General features: G+C 43.9%; 1 protein-coding gene across 5 annotated transcripts in view; it reads left to right on the top strand.

Moving 5' to 3' along the window:
- The window catches only part of TNRC6C (trinucleotide repeat containing adaptor 6C), a 519,199-nt gene that overhangs the window by 205,975 nt on the left and 295,345 nt on the right, over window positions 1-17,879 (top strand). For all 5 annotated transcript variants that reach the window (XM_073606232.1, XM_073606237.1, XM_073606234.1 and 2 more), the window contains one exon: window positions 4,774-4,841. In XM_073606232.1, the coding sequence (XP_073462333.1) occupies window positions 4,774-4,841 (68 nt within the window). The remainder of the gene's footprint in view (window positions 1-4,773; window positions 4,842-17,879) is intronic.

The following is a 17,879-nucleotide window of genomic DNA, read 5'->3' as shown; positions in this document are numbered from 1 at the left end:
AGCTGAACTCAGTGCAAAAACTTTTTTCCATGTCCTTATTGCTGAGCTCCTACCTTCACTACCTTCACCGATTATGCCATCCATCTTCTTCTGAGCTCTGTAGTTCCTCTCTAAGAGCCTGCTGGTTTTACTGAAAAAACGTTACTTCCCTGTGATATCCTGTTTGTAAGACCAGTGGCTGCTATTCCTCCTGTATCCTCAGCCACCTGGTCTGGCACTTCCCAGTTGTAGTTCTCTCAAGCAAGCAGGGACTTGTATTTCCATCCCCGCTTGCTGTAGTGGGCAGAGGGTTCTCCAGGTGGTGTCCTCGTCCTCCTCCCTCCTCCTCTGCTCCCTGCCATCTCATCTGCTCATCTCTCTGTGCAGCATGGATCCTTAGGACTCCGGCTGGATGACAGAGCAGGGATCTCGGGCTGTGACAGATCTTGTATATGAAACACCGCTCACCATACAGTCCCGCCTCCCGGGAACGGCATTGGACCAGTGTGCTGTCTATCATCACAATGCCGGTCCGGGGCTATATGGTGAGCGGTGTTTCAGATAAAAGATCTGTCACAGCCCGAGATCCCCGCTCTGTCAACAGGTGTTCTGTCGAAGTGTCCCCCATCGAATAGTGCCCGGTATGTCAACACAGCAAACCCGCACTGCAACACAGACAAACAGACAAAACCGGACCATCAGCACACTGTAAAGTCGCCCCGCAACAGCGAGGTACAATGTGAGAACTACGGTACCCCCCCCCCCCCCCCCCCCCCCGCTGTTTGTATAGGTTTCAGTTGTTGACACTTGATAGGTTATTGGTATGTGGAGGCAGTATCTGTCATATAATGATTTACAGGCAATATACATTTTTATTGTCAAACGTATTGGGACACCTGCCTTTACATGCACATGAACTGTAGCATTCCAGTCTTAGTCGTAGGGTTCAATATTGATTTGTCCCACCCTTTGCAGCTATAACAGCTTCAACTCTCCTGGGAAGGCTGTCCACAAGGTTTAGGAGTGTGTCTATGGGAATGTTTGATCATTCTTCCAGAAGCGCATTTGTGAGGTCAGACACTGATGTTGGACGAGAAGGCCTGGCTCGCAGTCTCCACTCTAATTCATCACAAAGGTGTTCTATAAGAGTTGAGGTCGGGACTGCTTTGTGCACTGGTGTGCAGTCATGTTGGAACAGGAAGGGACCATCCCCAAACTGTTCCCACAAAGTTAGGAGCATAAAATTGTCCAAAATGTCTTGGTATGCTGACACCATAAGAGTTCCCTTCACTGGAACTAAGAGGCCAAGCCCAACTCCTAAAAAACAACCCCACACCATAATCCCCTCTCCACCAAATGATTTGGACCAGTACACAAAGCAAGGTCCATAAAGACATGGATGAGCAAATTTGGGGTGGAGGAACTTGACTGGCCTGCACAGAGTTCTGACCTCAACCTGATAGAACATCTGTGGGATGAATTAGAGCAGATCATGCGAGCCAGGCGTTCTCGTCCACATCAGTGCCTGACCTCACAAATGCGCTTCTGGAAGAATGGTCAAACATTCCCATAGACCCATTCCTAAACCTTGTTGACATCCTTCCCAGGAGAGTTGAAGCTGTTATAGCTGCAAAGGGTGGGCCAATTCAATATTGAACCCTACGGACTAAGACTGGGATGCCATTAAAGTTCATGGGCATGTAAAGACAGGTGTCACAATACTTTTGACAATATAGTGTATATATGCAGTGGAATTTATTATTATTATGCTCAGGTTTCAGCCTTATGCTGTGTACACATGGTCGGAATTTCCGTCAACAAATGTTCGCTGTAACCTTGTCAGAAATTCCGACCATGTGTATGCTCCATCAGACACATTCTGTTGGAATTTCCGACAACAAAAAATTGAGAGCTGGATCTCAAATTTTCCGACAACAAAATCTGTTGTCGTAAATCCCGAGTGTGTGTAGACAATTCCGACGCACAAAAATCCACGCATGCTTCGGAATCAAGCAGAAGAGCCGCACTGGCTATTGAACTTCATTTTTCTCGGCTCGTCGTACGTCTTGTATGTCACCGCATTCCTGACGTTCGCAATTTCCGACAACATTTGTGCGACCGTGTATGCAAGACAAGTTTGAGCCAACATCCATCGGAAATAAATCCACGGTTTTGTTGTCGGAATGTCCGATCATGTGTACGCGGCATTAGGGTTATACCGGAGAACTAGTGCTGAGGGTTTTTTTTATGTGTCTTTTATGTTATGTTCGAAGTGTGAGGCCTACTGTTGGGCTGTCACCTAATTGTTTATGTGTTCTTTTGTTTGTTATTGCAAAAGTCAATAAAAACAATAAAAAATAAACACAATAACTGCATGTTTTCGCTACTAAAATACCACAAGACTTCATAAAATAACTCATGCAGTATTTTAGAAGTATTTGTTTGTGAATGACAAAAAACGTTTTGAAAAATGCTGAGTGGTATTTTACCGCATTTTTTAAGTGGAACCATTCCGTTTTGTGAATGGAGCCCATGGTCCCTTTAACCTAGAAAATTATGCTCCTAATCAAAGTCTAACCAAAGCTTAACCTTTAATCTGTTTTCCAAAACTATATTAACACCTAAACGCTTCTACTCAAGTTATCCCTGCCAAAACTAGTCCTATGCCGAGATGTACAAGAGCCAATAGCCAATGAACCGACTCCACCAATTTCCACTAAAGTGAATTAGCCCTTGTTTATTTTGCAGAAAATATAGCATAAATTCAAGGTATTTCAACTGCACTAGGCAATAGGTAAAATACCGCAAAATGCTGTGCAGTAATACACATTCTATGAAATATGGAATGGTTCCCTACACTGAAAATCACTGGAGCTTGTGTGAAACTGAATACATAAAACTACTCTGCCAAGAAAACCTCATAAATAAAACTGTTACATAGAGTTTAATTTGTGCAAATCCAGAGCGCGGAGCAATTTGTATTCAGCTGAACTTTTTACACATGGTAGCATACATCTGGATCTTGAGCATCCTGCTCATGAGAAATTTTAATAGGCTACAAAGGTTTTGCAATAGAGCAGTTGGAAGATTATTCCTGAGCTATAAACCTTCATAGAATTTCTTACAGTGCAAAGGTCCTCACTTCCACCTAACCGGAAGAATTTCTGTCATGAGTGGTTTTGTTCCTCAATGTCAATTAAGGGAATCTTTTGAAAAAAATGCAACTAGTAAATTGAATCTAAGGCAGTTTTGGGTCAATTGTGCTTTTTTTCAAAGTTTCAAACTGATGTTTTATAGCTGTTTTTATTGTATGTCTATGTACATGGCCTTAGTTCAGAGGAAATATTTCTCTGGAAAACCCTATAATGAACAATAAAAAGTAGCTGATTTTTTTATCTTGCAAACGTTTGCTCCATGTATGCCTGGCAATAAAGCACAACTTCAGTTTCACAACATACTGTATATACTTTTTGGTCTTTGTCATTTTAAGCTATGATTTCTAACTACCATTAAAGTAAAGGCTAAACTTTTCTTTTTTTTTTTTCTTTAATGCCGCGTACACACGGACTCCGACGGACCAAATCCGGCGAACAATCCGATCTTGTGTGGGCTCCACCGGACCTTTAGCGGACTTTTCCAGTCGCAAATCTGACGGACTTTAGATTTGGAACATGCTTCAAATCTTTACGTCGTAACTCCGCCGGACCCAGAAATCCACTCGTCTGTATGTCCGATGCTAGGGCAGCTATTGGCTACTGGCTATCAACTTCCTTATTTTAGTCCGGTGTACGTCATCACTTACGAATCCGTCGGACTTTTGTGTGATCGTATGTAGTTAAGTTCGTTTGTTAGAAAGTCCACCGCAAGTCTGCCAAAAGTCCGTCGAAAGTCTGTCGAAAGTCTGTCGGACGGGCTGTCGGACTTTTGTAGCCGAAAAGTCCGACCGTGTGTACGCTGCATTAGTTTTGGATAGAGTGGAGAGGGATAAAAACCCCTGTCAGTTTTTTATTGCTATCTGTGCCCTCGTTATGGAGATTCACCCTCTCTATTTGTCCTGTTTACCGTTATCATTGAAAATGAATGTAAAAGAAAATCCCAAAATTTGGGTTGTCCCCAGAGAAGTAATAGAGGGGAAATCTTACAATGGGGACACTAGTTCTTGTGACCTGGGGGTCCCCAAGGAATTCCCTTAATTTGCAGGGATTTACTCTCACTTCCTGTTTGGCTATGGGACAGGAAGTGAAGAGAAATCTCTACAATGGGACACAGATGGTAAAAAAAAAAAAAAAAAACATGACGGGGGTTATAACCCTCCCTTACTCTATCCAAAATGAAAAAAAAAAGTTTTGCCTATAATTCTATTTTAAGCTATACTTTTGCTTCAGTGAAAATGTGCTTCCTGCCTTTCCACTCGAGTGCTCTATGCTGGCAGAGATGGGTAATTGCCACACTGCTCTCTCAGAGCTGTAGTGCTAATGAAGTAGGGTCATATCTGACCAGGTCTGTTAAAGTGCAGTCATGTTTAGACATTGCATATCTACTAAAGAAAGAAAATAAAAGAAACGCTATGAAAATGGAGGTTTGTCAGTACAGTGGCCATCCAAATGAAATCTATTTCTGTGACTACATTTGGGCTTTAATGTGTGCTTTCTACATATTAAGGAACATAGCCCTCTTCTACTCTAAAAGCATTACTATGCTTTATTTTTGTACTATAATGCAATATTCTGTAAAAGCATGAAGACTAACTACTTTTGCTACTTTCATCCAAATAACAATGTTTTTTTCTTCTAGCAAGACTTAAATGGTTTCGGCAGAGCTGGTGACTATCCTTGCCAGGAAACAGTGATTTCAAACATCAGGTAAGTAAGAAACTTAATACATTATCAAAATCTCTGTACTGGCATTTCAGTTTGGATGATGTCAGTCTTTAATGATCTTACCTTCCCAGTTACTATGTGGAAGACTTGAAAAAATGACTGTGGAAGAGATTTACTAAAACTGGAGTGTGAAAAATCGGGTACAGCTCTGCATAGAATCCAATCAGCTTCCAGCTTTTATTGTCAAAGCGTATTTGAATAAGTTGAAGTTATAAGCTGATTGGCTACCACGCACAAAAGCACCAGATTTTTCACTCTACGGTTTTAGTAAATCAACCCCTGTATCTTGACCTAATTTCTTAACAGTGTGTTAGGAAATAGTGCCTCCCGTTATCTCTTTGTTACTTTTTGTTATTATTTGGTTTCTTTTATTGACTGTTCTTTCCCTATGGGAGAAAGCAACTCACCCAACAGGAAACACCTCAGGGCTGTCTTCATGAGAGGGCACACCTGGGCACTGCCCAGGGGCCCCAGGTGCATGGGGGGCCCCCGCACTTTGCCCAAAGAAGCTGCTCCTTGAGCCCACGCTGCCTGGAAATTGTGGGCCTCATGATGGCACTGAGACTGATGGATACAGGGGAGGCACGCTGGCAGTGGTGCGCCGTGCTTTTCAGAACGATACCTATTTCACAGCCAACAGGGAGGGGTGGGGTTGGAGCGTCAGTGATGCTCTGACCCCACCCCATGCAGCTTGAATGCTCGGGACTCGGAGGCCGCGGGGTAGGAGCTGGAGTGGGAGCTGCTGAGTGGGCAGCACTGAGAGCACGCCTGCAGAAGTGGCATTGTGGATGGTGTCATGGTGAGCTCAGCTGTCCAGCGCTGTTTGCACCAAAGGGCTTGGAATGCCCGGAGGTATGCTCCCTCCACCACCCCTCCTTCTGCCTGCATGACTTGATTGGTATAGGTGAGTCCTTGTCACAGTGCTGGAGGTGGGCACATAGCCAAAAGTTCACATGCACTATATCTCCACTGGAAAAGGGGGTACTACATGGATGGAATAATGGTGCTGGGGGATATCAAGGGTGTATGGGAGAAAACAATGCTGAGGGGGGATCAGGGGTGCATAGGGGGTAGCAATGCTTGGGGTATCTTGGGTGGCTATAGGGCTAGAGGTATCAGGGGTGTAGAGAGGCCACAGTGTAGGGGGTATCAGGGATGTGGGGGGGTCACAATACAAGGGGTATCTTATGGTATATGGTAACAGTGCTGGGGGATATCTAGGGTGTAGAGGTGTCAGAGTGCTGGGGGGATATCTGGGATGTAGAGGGGTCAGAGTGCTAGGGGGATATCTAGGGTGTAGAGTGGTAAGAGTGCTGGGGGGATATCTGGGGTGTAGAGGGGTCAGAGTGCTGGGGAGTTATTTATTTGTGGTTGAGAATCCAGGGATGTGGAGGTGGTAACAGGATAACAATGTAAGGGGGAAACCTGGTGTGTGTGTGTGGATGTATACAAGATGTAGAGGGGTTACAATGTTGGGGGTATTTGAGGCTCTGTCAGGCATGGTGCCTCATAATTTTTAATGGTGGCCGTGTCTATACTTATTACAATTGTCCTGAGCATCATTATAGCATATATATTACATGCACAGGACAGCTTTGTTACTTTATGTATGTAGTATTTTCCCACTGTTTCTTTGCTGTACAGAATGATTGTTCATGTAGTTAAAGTGGAGTTCCACCCAAAAGGGGAAGCTCCGCTTGTCTGCCTCCTACCTACTTGATGTCTGTTTTCCTGCACTGTCTCCATTGTAGGGGCCCCAGAGCATTACTTTGGCCAGGGGCCCATGATGCTATTGAGACGGCCTTGAAACACTTTGGGGTACTGACGGGCCTCCCACTCGTAACAAGCTTGAGCCTGGTCAAAGTACTGTATGTGCCCAAATATGGTGACAGGCTTCCCTGAAGGGTGTTGTAATAGCCCTCCTTTATGAGGTGTGGGCCTATGTGATAGCTAAAATTATAAGTGGCTAAAAGTTTGCACAATGTTTATTATTATATACACTGCTTACTACTGTAATGCATTTTGGTACAGATTTATATGTGTTAAAAATGTTTCTATTTCTGTATTTGTCTTTCTATGAACAAACAATGCCTAATAAAAAAGTATGTTTAAAAAAACAAACAAAAAAAAGAAATAGTGCCACCCAAGCCCTTTGGATGGATTAGGGTTAGCTGACATGTGACATCCCTGTTAAAGTAGAACTAAAGGCATTTTATTTTTCATTTTGGACAGAGTATGGGAGGGTTTTAACCCTTATCAGTATTTTTTTTTTTTTTTTATTGGGGAGATTTTTCTTCACTTCCTGTCCCATATCCAAAACATGAAGTGAGAAGAAACCCCTCTAAAGTGAGGAAAACCCTGGGTCACTGTATTCAGGCTTGCTACTTTCATTGTGAATGCCAGTACTAGCTGTTGTCTATAACAGGGTTTTCCTCACTTTAGAGGGGTTTCTTCTCACTTCATGTTTTGGATATGGGACAGGAAGTGAAGAAAAATCTCCCCAATAAAAAAAAAAAAAAAATACTGATAAGGGTTAAAACCCTCCCATACTCTGTCCAAAATGAAAAATAAAATGCCTTTAGTTCTACTTTAACAGGGATGTCACATGTCAGCTAACCCTAATCCATCTAAAGGGCTTGGGTGGCACTATTTCTTTTTTTTGTTTGTTTTTTTTAAACATACTTTTTTATTAGGCATTGTTTGTTCTTCTGTCCTCAGATCAGTCTGCTTAGAAGTATTGTTGAGTTCATTTAACACCCTGCCAACTCACTCAGCCCTGATGAAGGGGGATTTGTGTGGCCCTCGAAACGCATTGGTTGCCCTTTGTCCTACTTGTTGTAACTAGTTGAACAATAAAAACTTTAGACTCCTAAGGATTTTTCATTTGGCACTCTCTTTGACTAGTCCTTTCATGCCTATTTCTGATATTTGTGCTTACAAGTTAAAATCCGTATTTTTTGCTAGAAAATTACTTAGAACCCTCAAACATATATTTTTTTTAGCAGAGATTCTGGAGAATAAAATGGCAATCATTGCAATGTTTTATGTCACACGGTATTTGAGCAGCAGTCTTTCAAATGCAATTTTTGGGGAAAAAAAAACACACTTTCATGAATTAAAAAAAAACTAACCAGTAAAAATAGCCCATTTTTTTTTATATAATGTGAAATAGGATGTTATTCTGAGTAAATAGATACCCAACATGTCATGCTTTGAAATTGCGCACGCTCGTGGAATGGCGATAAACTATGGTACCTAAAAATCTCCATAGACAACGCTTTAAAAAAATTAACGGTTACCAGGTTAGAGTTACAGTGGAGGTCTTTTGCTAGAATTATTGCTCTCACTCTGACGATCGCGGTGATACCTCACATAGGTCATTTGAACACCGTTTACATATGCTGGTGTGACTTACGCATGCGTTTTCTTTGCTGCGTGAGCACGCAGGGACAGGGGCTCTTTTAAAAAACAAATTTTTTTCTTATTTATTTAATTAATGTATTTATTTTACATTGTTTCATGTTAAAAAAAAAAATCTGATCACTTTTATTGCTGTTACAAGGCATGTAAGCATCCCTTGTGACAATAATAGGTGGTGACAGGTACTCTTTATGGAGGGATTGTGGGGTCTAAAAAAACCCAAATCTCTCCATTGCACTTAAAAGTAATCAGATCGCCAAAAATGGTGATTCTGAATACTTAAATTTTTTTTTAAATCAGCTCCATTGACAGCCGAGTAAACTGGAAGTGACGTTGCGACGTCGCTTCTGTGTTTTTACATAGGAGACTAGATCGAAGCCATTTCCGGCTTTGTTCCAGTCTCACCCTAGCCAGCGGAAGTGCCTGATCGTGGATCGGGTCTCCCGGTAGGATGGGAGGCCCAGGAAGAGCAGCGGAAGGTGGTGGTGGAGGGGGGGGGGAGTCCCCTCCCCTAAAGGCAATTTTCAACTTTCAATGTTCTCATAGTTTGAATGACAATTACTCAGTCATGCTACACTGTACCCAAACAAAACTTTTATCATTTTTTTCACACAAACAGAGCTTTCTTTTGGTGGTATTTAATCACCACTGGGATTTTTACGTTTTGCGATATAAGAAAAAAAATTGCGAAAATTATGAAAAACAAATGCTATTTTTTAGTTTCTATTGTAAAATTTTGAAAACAAGTCATTTTTCTTCATAAATTTGGGCTAAAATTTATACTGTTACATATCTTTGGTAAAAATAGCCCAAATTAGTGTATATTATTTAGTCTCTGTGAAAGTTATAGAGTCTACATGCTATGGTGCCAATCACTGAAAATTGATCACATCTGATGTACTGATGGCCTCTCATTTCTTGATACACTAACAAGCCGGGAAAGTACAAATACTCCCCAAATTACCCCTTTTTGGAAAGTAGACAGTCCAAAGTATTTAGTAAGAGGCATGGTGAGTTTTTTGAAGTTGTAATTTTTTCCCACAATTTTTGGGAAAATTAAGAAATTTTTTTTTTTTTTTTTTTTACACAAACTTGTCATATTAACAAGTTATTTCTCACACACAACATATGCATACTTGCAACTACACCCCAAAATACATTCTGCTACTCCTCCTGAGTATGGCGATGCCACATGTATGAGACTTTTACACAGCCTGACCACATACAGAGGCCCAGCATCCAAGTAGCACCTCCAGGCGTTCTAGGAGCATAAATTACACATATAATTTCTAATTTCATGACGACCTATCTCACTTTTGAAGGCCCTGAAGCACCAGTACAATGGAAATGCCCACAAAATGACCCTATTTTGGAAAGCAAACACCCCAATGTATATTCTATGAGGCATTATGAGTCTTTTGAACAGTTCATTTGTTTCCACAAGTTTTTGGAAAACGTGGAAAGAAAATGAAAACATATTTTTTTTACACAAAGTTGTCAATTTATAAGATATTTCTAACACATAGCATGTACACAGCAAGAATGACACCCCAAAATACATTCTGCTACTTCTCCTGAGTATAGCGATAGCACATGTGTGAGACTTTTACATAGCCTGGCCATACACAGAGGCCCAACATCCAAGTAGCACCTCCAGGCGTTCTTGGAGCATAAATTACAATATAATATTCTGACTACCGATCATATTTTTGAAGGCACTTTATATTTCTAACACATAGCATGTACATACCAAATAACAAAAGATTACCTGTGGTTTTAGTAGTACAGAGGAGAGCATCGGTCCAGGCAGCAGGCAGGGATGTGGTCAGCGACACCAAAAACAATCATCCAGGCAGCGGGCAGGAATACAGTCCATAGTTAATGCAGGCAGAGATACTGTCAGCACAGCCAAAGCATTGGTCCATGTAGCAGGCAGAGATGCAGTCAGCAGCAGTAAAAGGAATAGTCCAGGCAGAAATATTGTCCATAGTCAGTAGAGGCAGCAGGCAGAGATATGGTCAACACAGCCAAAGTATTGGTCCAGGCAGCAGGAAGAAACATGGTCCACAAAGTCCTGGGTCATTACAAACACTATCAGAGCGAATGTTTCCTGGGGTGGGTCCTTGCTGGTAATTTAGGGCAGTGACAATGTCTTCAATATATTTGAGGTAGGTGATGGGTTGGTTTTCGGTTGATTTTTGGTAGCAGACATACGAATTAAACATGGCCATATGAAAGAGATGAAATGCAACTTTTTTATACCAGTAATGGGATTTTCGGGTCGACAAACATACATGGTTGTAGCATCTGGTCATTTAAATCCACCTCCCCCTCCCCCTGTCTTCTCTGAATCTCCACCAAGGTGTCATTGTGGATTGTAGAGATCTTTCTTTTCCCTCCACCTCATGGCCAAACACTTCATCATTTTTCATAAATGCAGATTCCCCGTTTTGTAGCTTTTTTGTTAATACATTTTGTGGGAAGTGCTTCCTGTTTTTTTTTTAAGGTACCGCAGGCCAGGGTTCTGTTATGGTACAGGTGAGGAAAAAGGGGCAAGCTGATATAGTAATTGTCCACATATATATGATATCCTTTTTTGAACAGGGGGTATGCCAGCTCCCAGACAATTTTCCCACTGGTTCCGATATATGTGGGGCACTCAGGGGGTTGGAGCTGGGAGTCTTTGCCTTCATAAATGCGGAAGGTGTACACATATCCAGTGGCTCTATCACAAAGTTTGTTTAGTTTTACCCGTACCTGGCTCTCTTACTGGGAATATATTGTTTGAAATACAATCAGACAGTAAAGTGGATAAGGGATTCGTCCACACAAATATTTTGGTCTGGGACAAACACTTCAGCAAATTGCTTGGAAAAAGAATTTATTAGGGGGCATATTTTGTACAATTTGTCGTGGTTGTGATGATCTCGGGGAGGGCACTGTGAGTTATCATTAAAATGTAGGAAACTGTCAGCCCTTCCTTCTCTGAGCTGGCCGCTCAGCTATCGGCTAATTGCCAGCTCCTATCTCTCCACAGTTACTCAGCTGTTGATTATATCCTGCTCGTCAGTCCTGCCTACTTAAGCCATCTAGTCCACAGGATCTCTGCCTTCACCTCGGTCAACATCGCAGAAACTCCTGCGATCTTGTTCAAGACTTGTTCAAGACTTGCTTTGCTGATATTCCTTCTGGCTCCAGATCCTGCTTGCTGTTCCACTACATTGATCCCTGACTTCTGGCTTGGCTGACTATCTGTTCTGGTCACTGAACTTTAGCTATGTTTTGAGTACGTTTGTTCTTTTTACTTTTATTATTAAACAAGTGTGATTTAACTGTACTTCTGTCTCTGCCTGGTTTCATGGTATCTGACAGTAGGCGAAGGCCATGAATTCAGAAGAGGCAGTCACTCCACTTGTTTGTAATATTTTTTCCAGATTGGATGAACTGGATCACCGCATGGATCAGTTTGCCATGGCGTTACAAATGCTCCTGAGTCGCACGGCTCACCTGGAATCTCCCACTGTGGCCGCCCCGGTACAACTTATGTTGCAGGCTGACCCTGCTGCTGCTCCAGTCTCTGTGCAGGCACCCGCCTCAAGTATTACTTCTATAAGAGGTATGTCTGGTTCCGCTCCGCTCCCCCAGCGATTTGGGGGCAATCCAGTCCAGTGCAGAGGGTTTCTCCAGCAGGTTGAGATATACTTTGAGATGCTGTCCCAGGCATTTCCCACGGACAGAAGCAAAGTAGGTTTTGTGATATCTTTGCTTTCTGAGGGAGCCTTGGCCTGGGCAAACCCTCTATGGGAGACGCAAAAACCTGTTGTCTTGAGCTAACCTGAGTTTGTGGCTTCGTTTAAAAGGGTATTTGACATTCCCACATGCTCTGCTTCTGTTGCCAAGTGCCTCATGTCCATCGAACAGAGTACGAGAACTGCTGCCGACTATGCCATTGAATTCCGTACTCTGGCAGCAGAGGGACAATGAGGCCCTCATGGCTGCTTTTTCTCATGGTCTCTCGGATACCATCAAGGATGAGATAGCAGCCCGAGATATACCCACTGAGCTGGAGAAGTTGATCACGTTTGCCATCCTCATTGACTCCAGACTCAGAGAAAGACTCTCTTTTAAGGAGCGCTTGCGGAAGCCTCCTGTACGTTTGTCTCCGAGCTTTGCGGTCCCACCCGTGCCTCCCTCACCTCCCATGCCTCCTGGAATCGAGACGGTCAGTGAAGGTGAACCCATGCACTTGGGTTTCACGTGTCTCTCTGAGGATGAGAGAACCTTGTGCCTTTATTTTGGCCAGGCAGGTCACTTTTTAAAGTCTTGTCCTACCTGTCCAGGGACCGCCCAAACCTTGAGGTCCTGTCACAGACAGACCTTAGGTGGCATTGTTTCATCCCCACTTATCCAGAAGGATAATCCCCTGGTTTCGGTCACCCTTTCTTGAGCTGGGTCGTCCGTTGAAATAAAGGCTCTAGTCGACTCTGGGGCTGCAGGCCTGTTCATTGATGCTGTCTTTGTATCAAAGCACTCGATTCCACTGCAGCTGCGTTACACTCCACTTGCCATTGAGGCTCTTGACAGGAGACCTCTACAGCCTGCCCATGTGACTCATGAGACGGTTCCATTGTCCATGGCCGTAGGGGCTCTTCACCATCTGATAATCCAATTCCAAGTTATTTCCTCACCTAATTTTCAGCTGGTTATTGTTTATCCCTGGTTATAGAGGCACAACCCCTCTTTTGATTGGTCCAGGTTCTGAGGTTCTCTCTTGGTCACCACAATGTAGTGAGACATGCTTCCAGAAGGTAGCCAAGGTCCTGTGCACCTCTTCGCTCTCCTCCCTGCCAGAGGAGTACCGCGATTTTAGCGATGTCTTTGACAAAGGTCAAGCCAGTAGTTTGCCTCCACACCGGCCTTATGAATGCGCAATTGACCTTCAACCTGGTGCCATGCCCCCTCGTGGCTGGGTTTACCCTTTGTCGGTCTCGAAGGATAAGGCCATGGAGGAGTATGTTGCAGGTGCACTTTCTTGAGGTTTCATCCGCAAATCCCCGTCTCCTGCTGGTGCTGGTTTCTTCTTCATGAAGAAGAAGAGTGGTGAACTGAGGCCTTGTATTGACTATAGGGGTCTCAATCGTTTCATGATTATGAATGCCTATCCAATTCCGTTGATTACGGAATTATTTGACCCCCTCAAGGGTGCAACAGTTTTCACAAAGCCTGATTTGAGAGGGGCATACAATCTCTGAGGATTAAGGAGGGCGACGAGTGGAAAACTGTGTTTAATACCATTACAGGCCATTATGAGTACCTCATAATACCTTTTGGCCTTAGTAACACCCCAGCCATTTTCCAGGAATTTATTAACGATGTCCTCCGAGATTTGTTACAGTTATGTGTGGTGGTTTATCTTGATGATATCCTCATATTTTCCAAGTCCCTGGAGAGCCACCAAACAGATGTCTGTCATGTGCTTCAGAAACTAAGAGAGAACAATCTCTATTGTAAACTGGAGGAGTGTGAGTTCCATCGTGAACAGGTTAAATTCCTGGGTTATGTCATTTCCACTGCTGGTTTTTCGATGGTCCCAGAGAAACTTTCGGCAGTTCTACAGTGTCCCCGACCCATGGGTTTACGTCATCTGCAGCATTTTCTTGGCTTTGCCAACTATTATCGGAAGTTTATTTGTAATTTCTCGTCTCTGGTAAAGCCCCTGACTGATATGACCAGAAAGGACGGTAACCCACAGAGTTGGTCTCCGGAGTACATTAAGGCCTTTGAGAGTCTCAAGTCTGCCTTTGTTTCTACACCTGTGCTGGCACATCCTGATCCTACGCTACCTTTTATCCTTGAGGTTGATGCTTCTGAGACTGGTGTTGGCGCCCTTCTGTCTCAACGTCCTACCTCTGAGAGTGCTATGCTACCTTGTGGCTTCTTTTCCAAGAAATTGTCACCTGCGGAGTGCAATTACGAGATTGGTGACAGAGAGCTGTTGGCGATCATTTTAACCCTGAAAGAATGGAGACATTTCCTCAAAGGTACCACTGTGCCGGTTCTCATTCTTACTGACCATAAGAATCTCACATTCTTGTCTGAGGCTAAACGCCTCTCTCCCAGAAGGGCGCGATGGGCTCTTTTCTTGTCAAGTTTCAATTACATTGTCTCATTCGTACTAAGAATGTAAGGGCTGACGGCTTATCACGACAATTTTCCTCCACTTTGAAGTTGGAGTCGTTTCCGGTTCCTGTGATTCCTCCTGATCATATTCTGGCTGCGGTTCACACCAGTCTCACATCTCCTTTGGGTGGCAAAATTCTTTCTGCTCAGGTCCATGCTCCTTCTGAGAAACCTTGTAACCGCTGTTTTGTCCCAGAGAGTCTCCGTACTGCCGTGCTCCAGACTTACCATTCTCGCAAGGCTGCTCGTCACCCTGGGAAGAATCAACACTTTTGGGCCATTTCCCAACAAGTCTGGTGGCCTAGTCTACATGCTGATGTAACTGCCTTCGTAGCTGCCTATTCCGTGTGTGCTCAGAGTAAGACTCCACAACACCTTCCAGTGGGCCTCCTACAACCCATACCCAATAGAGAGAGGCCCTGGACCCACCTGTCTATAGATTTCATTGTGGAGTTACCCAACTCCCAGGGCAACACAGTTATCCTTATGGTGGTTGACCAGGTCTCAAAGATGTATCATTGTATTCCGCTTAAGAAGTTGACCACTTCTAAGGAACTGGCTTCCATTTTTGCTCAGGAGATCTTTTGCTTACATGGGTTACCCAAGGTGACTGTCTCGGACAGGGGTAGTCAGTTTGTGTCCTGGTTCTGGCGAGCCTTTTGTGCACAGTTGGGAATTTGAGCTTGCTTTCTCCTCTGCGTATCACCCGCAGTCTAATGGGGCACAGAACAAGCCCATCAGTCCTTGGAGCAATTCCTACGTTGCTATATTTCTGACCATCATAACAACTGGTCAGACCTATTACCGTAGGCAGAGTTTGCTCACAGCAGTGCCTTGAATTCTGCTTCTTGATTGTCCCCGTTTATGGCGAATTATGGTTTCCAACCTTCCATGTTGCCTGACTTGTTTGTTCCGCAGAGTATTCCTGCATTAGAGGAGCATCTCCGTGGTCTTCGTTCCACTTGGGCACAAGTCCAGGAAGCTTTGCGACATGCTAATAATAGGTACAGACTCCATGCTGACTGCAGATGCCTGCCTGCACCTTCCTACCAGGTTGGGGACAAGGTCTGGCTGTCCTCTCGCAACCTCTGACTTCGTGTTCCCTCACTAAAGTTCGCACCTTGGTTCACTGGGCCTTTCCGTATTCTTCGCAGGATTAACCCAGTGGCTTACGCATTAGACCTGCCTTCTAATATGCGTATTTCAAATGTATTTCATGTCTCTTTTTTAAAACCTTTGGTCTGCAACCGCTTTACCACCTCTGTGCCATGTCCTCACCCTGTACAGGGTGAAAACATGAGGAGTATTAAGTGCAGTCCATTGTTAACTCCCATAAGTTCCGTGGGCGCATATAGTATACCTGGTGCATTGGAAAGGGTACGGTTCAAAGGAACGTTCTTGGGTCTCATGCTCGGACGTACATGCCCCTGTCCTCCTTCGTGATTACCATAGACATTTTCCCCTCAAGCCTGGTGGTCCTCCGAGGGGGAGGGGTCATTGAGGAGGGGGTACTGTCAGGGCTGGGCTCAACCCTTCCTTCTCTGAGCTGGCCGATCAGCTGTCGGCCAATTGCCAGCTCCTATCTCTCCACAGTTACTCAGCTGTTAATGATATCCTGCTCGTCAGTCGTGCCTACTTAAGCTGTCCAATCCAGAGGATCTTTGCCTTCACCTTGGTCAACATCACAGAAACTATCCTGCGATCCTGTTCAAGACTTGCTTTTCTGACATCCCTTCTGGCTCCAGATCCTGCTTGCTGTTCCACTACATAGTTACATAGTTACATATTAGGTGAGGTTGGAAAAAGACACAAGTCCATCAAGTCCAACCTATGTGTGTGATTATGTGTCAGTATTGCATTGTATATCCCTGTATGTTGTGGTCTTTCAGGTGCTTATCTAATAGTTTCTTGAAGCTATCAATGCTCCCCGCTGAGACCACTGCCTGTGGAAGGGAATTCCACATCCTAATTCCACATTGATCCCTGACTTCTGGCTTGGCTGACTATCCGTCCCAGTTACTGAACTTTAGCTATGTTTTGACTACGTTTGTTCTTTTTACTTTTATTATTAAACAAGTGTGATTTAACTGTACTTCTGTCTCATGGTTTGTGACAGAAACACATAATCATGTCATAGTGTGTCCTGGACATGACAGCAGAATATATCGGCATGTGGTGGATGAGGTTGGTGGACCAGTAGGCACGCAGTTCATTTTTCTTTGTAAGCCCAATATTAAATGCAAGGTCCAAAAACAATTCTAACTCGACTAGTGTGACAAGTCACCAATGGAACATACAGGAGTAGGATGGTTGGAGGCAATAAATTGCTCTGCATCGAGATCTATTTGGTTCACCATATACTGCAACAAATCTTCTGGGAAAAAGAAATAAAAATAATCTAATTGTGAAAAAATTAGTAGTGTTGGGCTGCACACCTGGCTGTGTGGTGAAAGGAGGGATTATAGCTGACCCTGAGATGGCAGGCAACCATAAGGGTTTTGTCAGGGCATAGGGAAGGTAGGACTGGTGCCGGATTCTTTGGGTTGGGTGTGTAATTCCAGTACCGGTACTGGGCTCCTTTTCCTGGGGTCTGGCGCTGCTGGTGGTAGGCAGGTCTTCTGATCTTGGTCCTGATCTCATTTTTCTTTTAGAAGGGAAGGTTTCCTCCGCTGACTCAGTCTCCGATCCACTACCCTCTACTGGCTCGTGTTCCGAACCAGAATCGGATGGTGGGAGCTCCCCGCTGCTCTTATCATTTGACATGGTAAGCATAGTATATGCCTCCTCAGGTGTGAAAACTCTTTCGCCCGTGATGAGGGTACTGATGGCGGGCCTGTGTGACGGTACTGATGGCGAGCCTGTATGGTGGTACTGATGGCAGTACTGATGGCGGGTCTGTGTGACAATACTACTGGTGGTACTAACAGGTCACTGATGGCGGACCTGAGTGACTGTACTGATGGCAATACTAATGGCGGGCCTGTGTGACGGTACTGCTGGTGGTACTGACAGGTCACTTATGGCGATACTGATGGCGGTAAAGATGGCGGTACTGGTAGCGCGCCTGTGTGACAGATGGGCTGTGTGACAGATCCAGATGGGCTATGTGACAGTACTATGGTGACAGGTTCTCTTTATTGGATGGGCCATGTGGTGCAGTAATGATCACCTCCAGAAAGAAAACATGCAATACAGATGACTTGACCTTTTCACTCTCCCTGCCCTTTTTTGGGCACCGCTTCCATGGTCCCGGTCCCCTTAAATGAGTGTATTTTGCTTTTAATTGGGATCTGTAATTTTAAAAATAAATTTAAAGAGAGGCTTTTTGTTCCCTTTCCTTCTCTCAGCATGTCCTATTTATTTTATTATTTATATATTATTATATTATTAGTAGAGATGTGCATTCAATTTAAAAACCAC

The sequence above is a fragment of the Aquarana catesbeiana genome, linkage group LG12 (assembly GCF_042186555.1).
Source record: "Aquarana catesbeiana isolate 2022-GZ linkage group LG12, ASM4218655v1, whole genome shotgun sequence".
Classification (NCBI taxonomy): Eukaryota; Metazoa; Chordata; class Amphibia; order Anura; family Ranidae; genus Aquarana; species Aquarana catesbeiana.
Note: the sequence above shows the minus strand (reverse complement) of the source record. Positions and strands in the feature narration are given on the sequence as shown.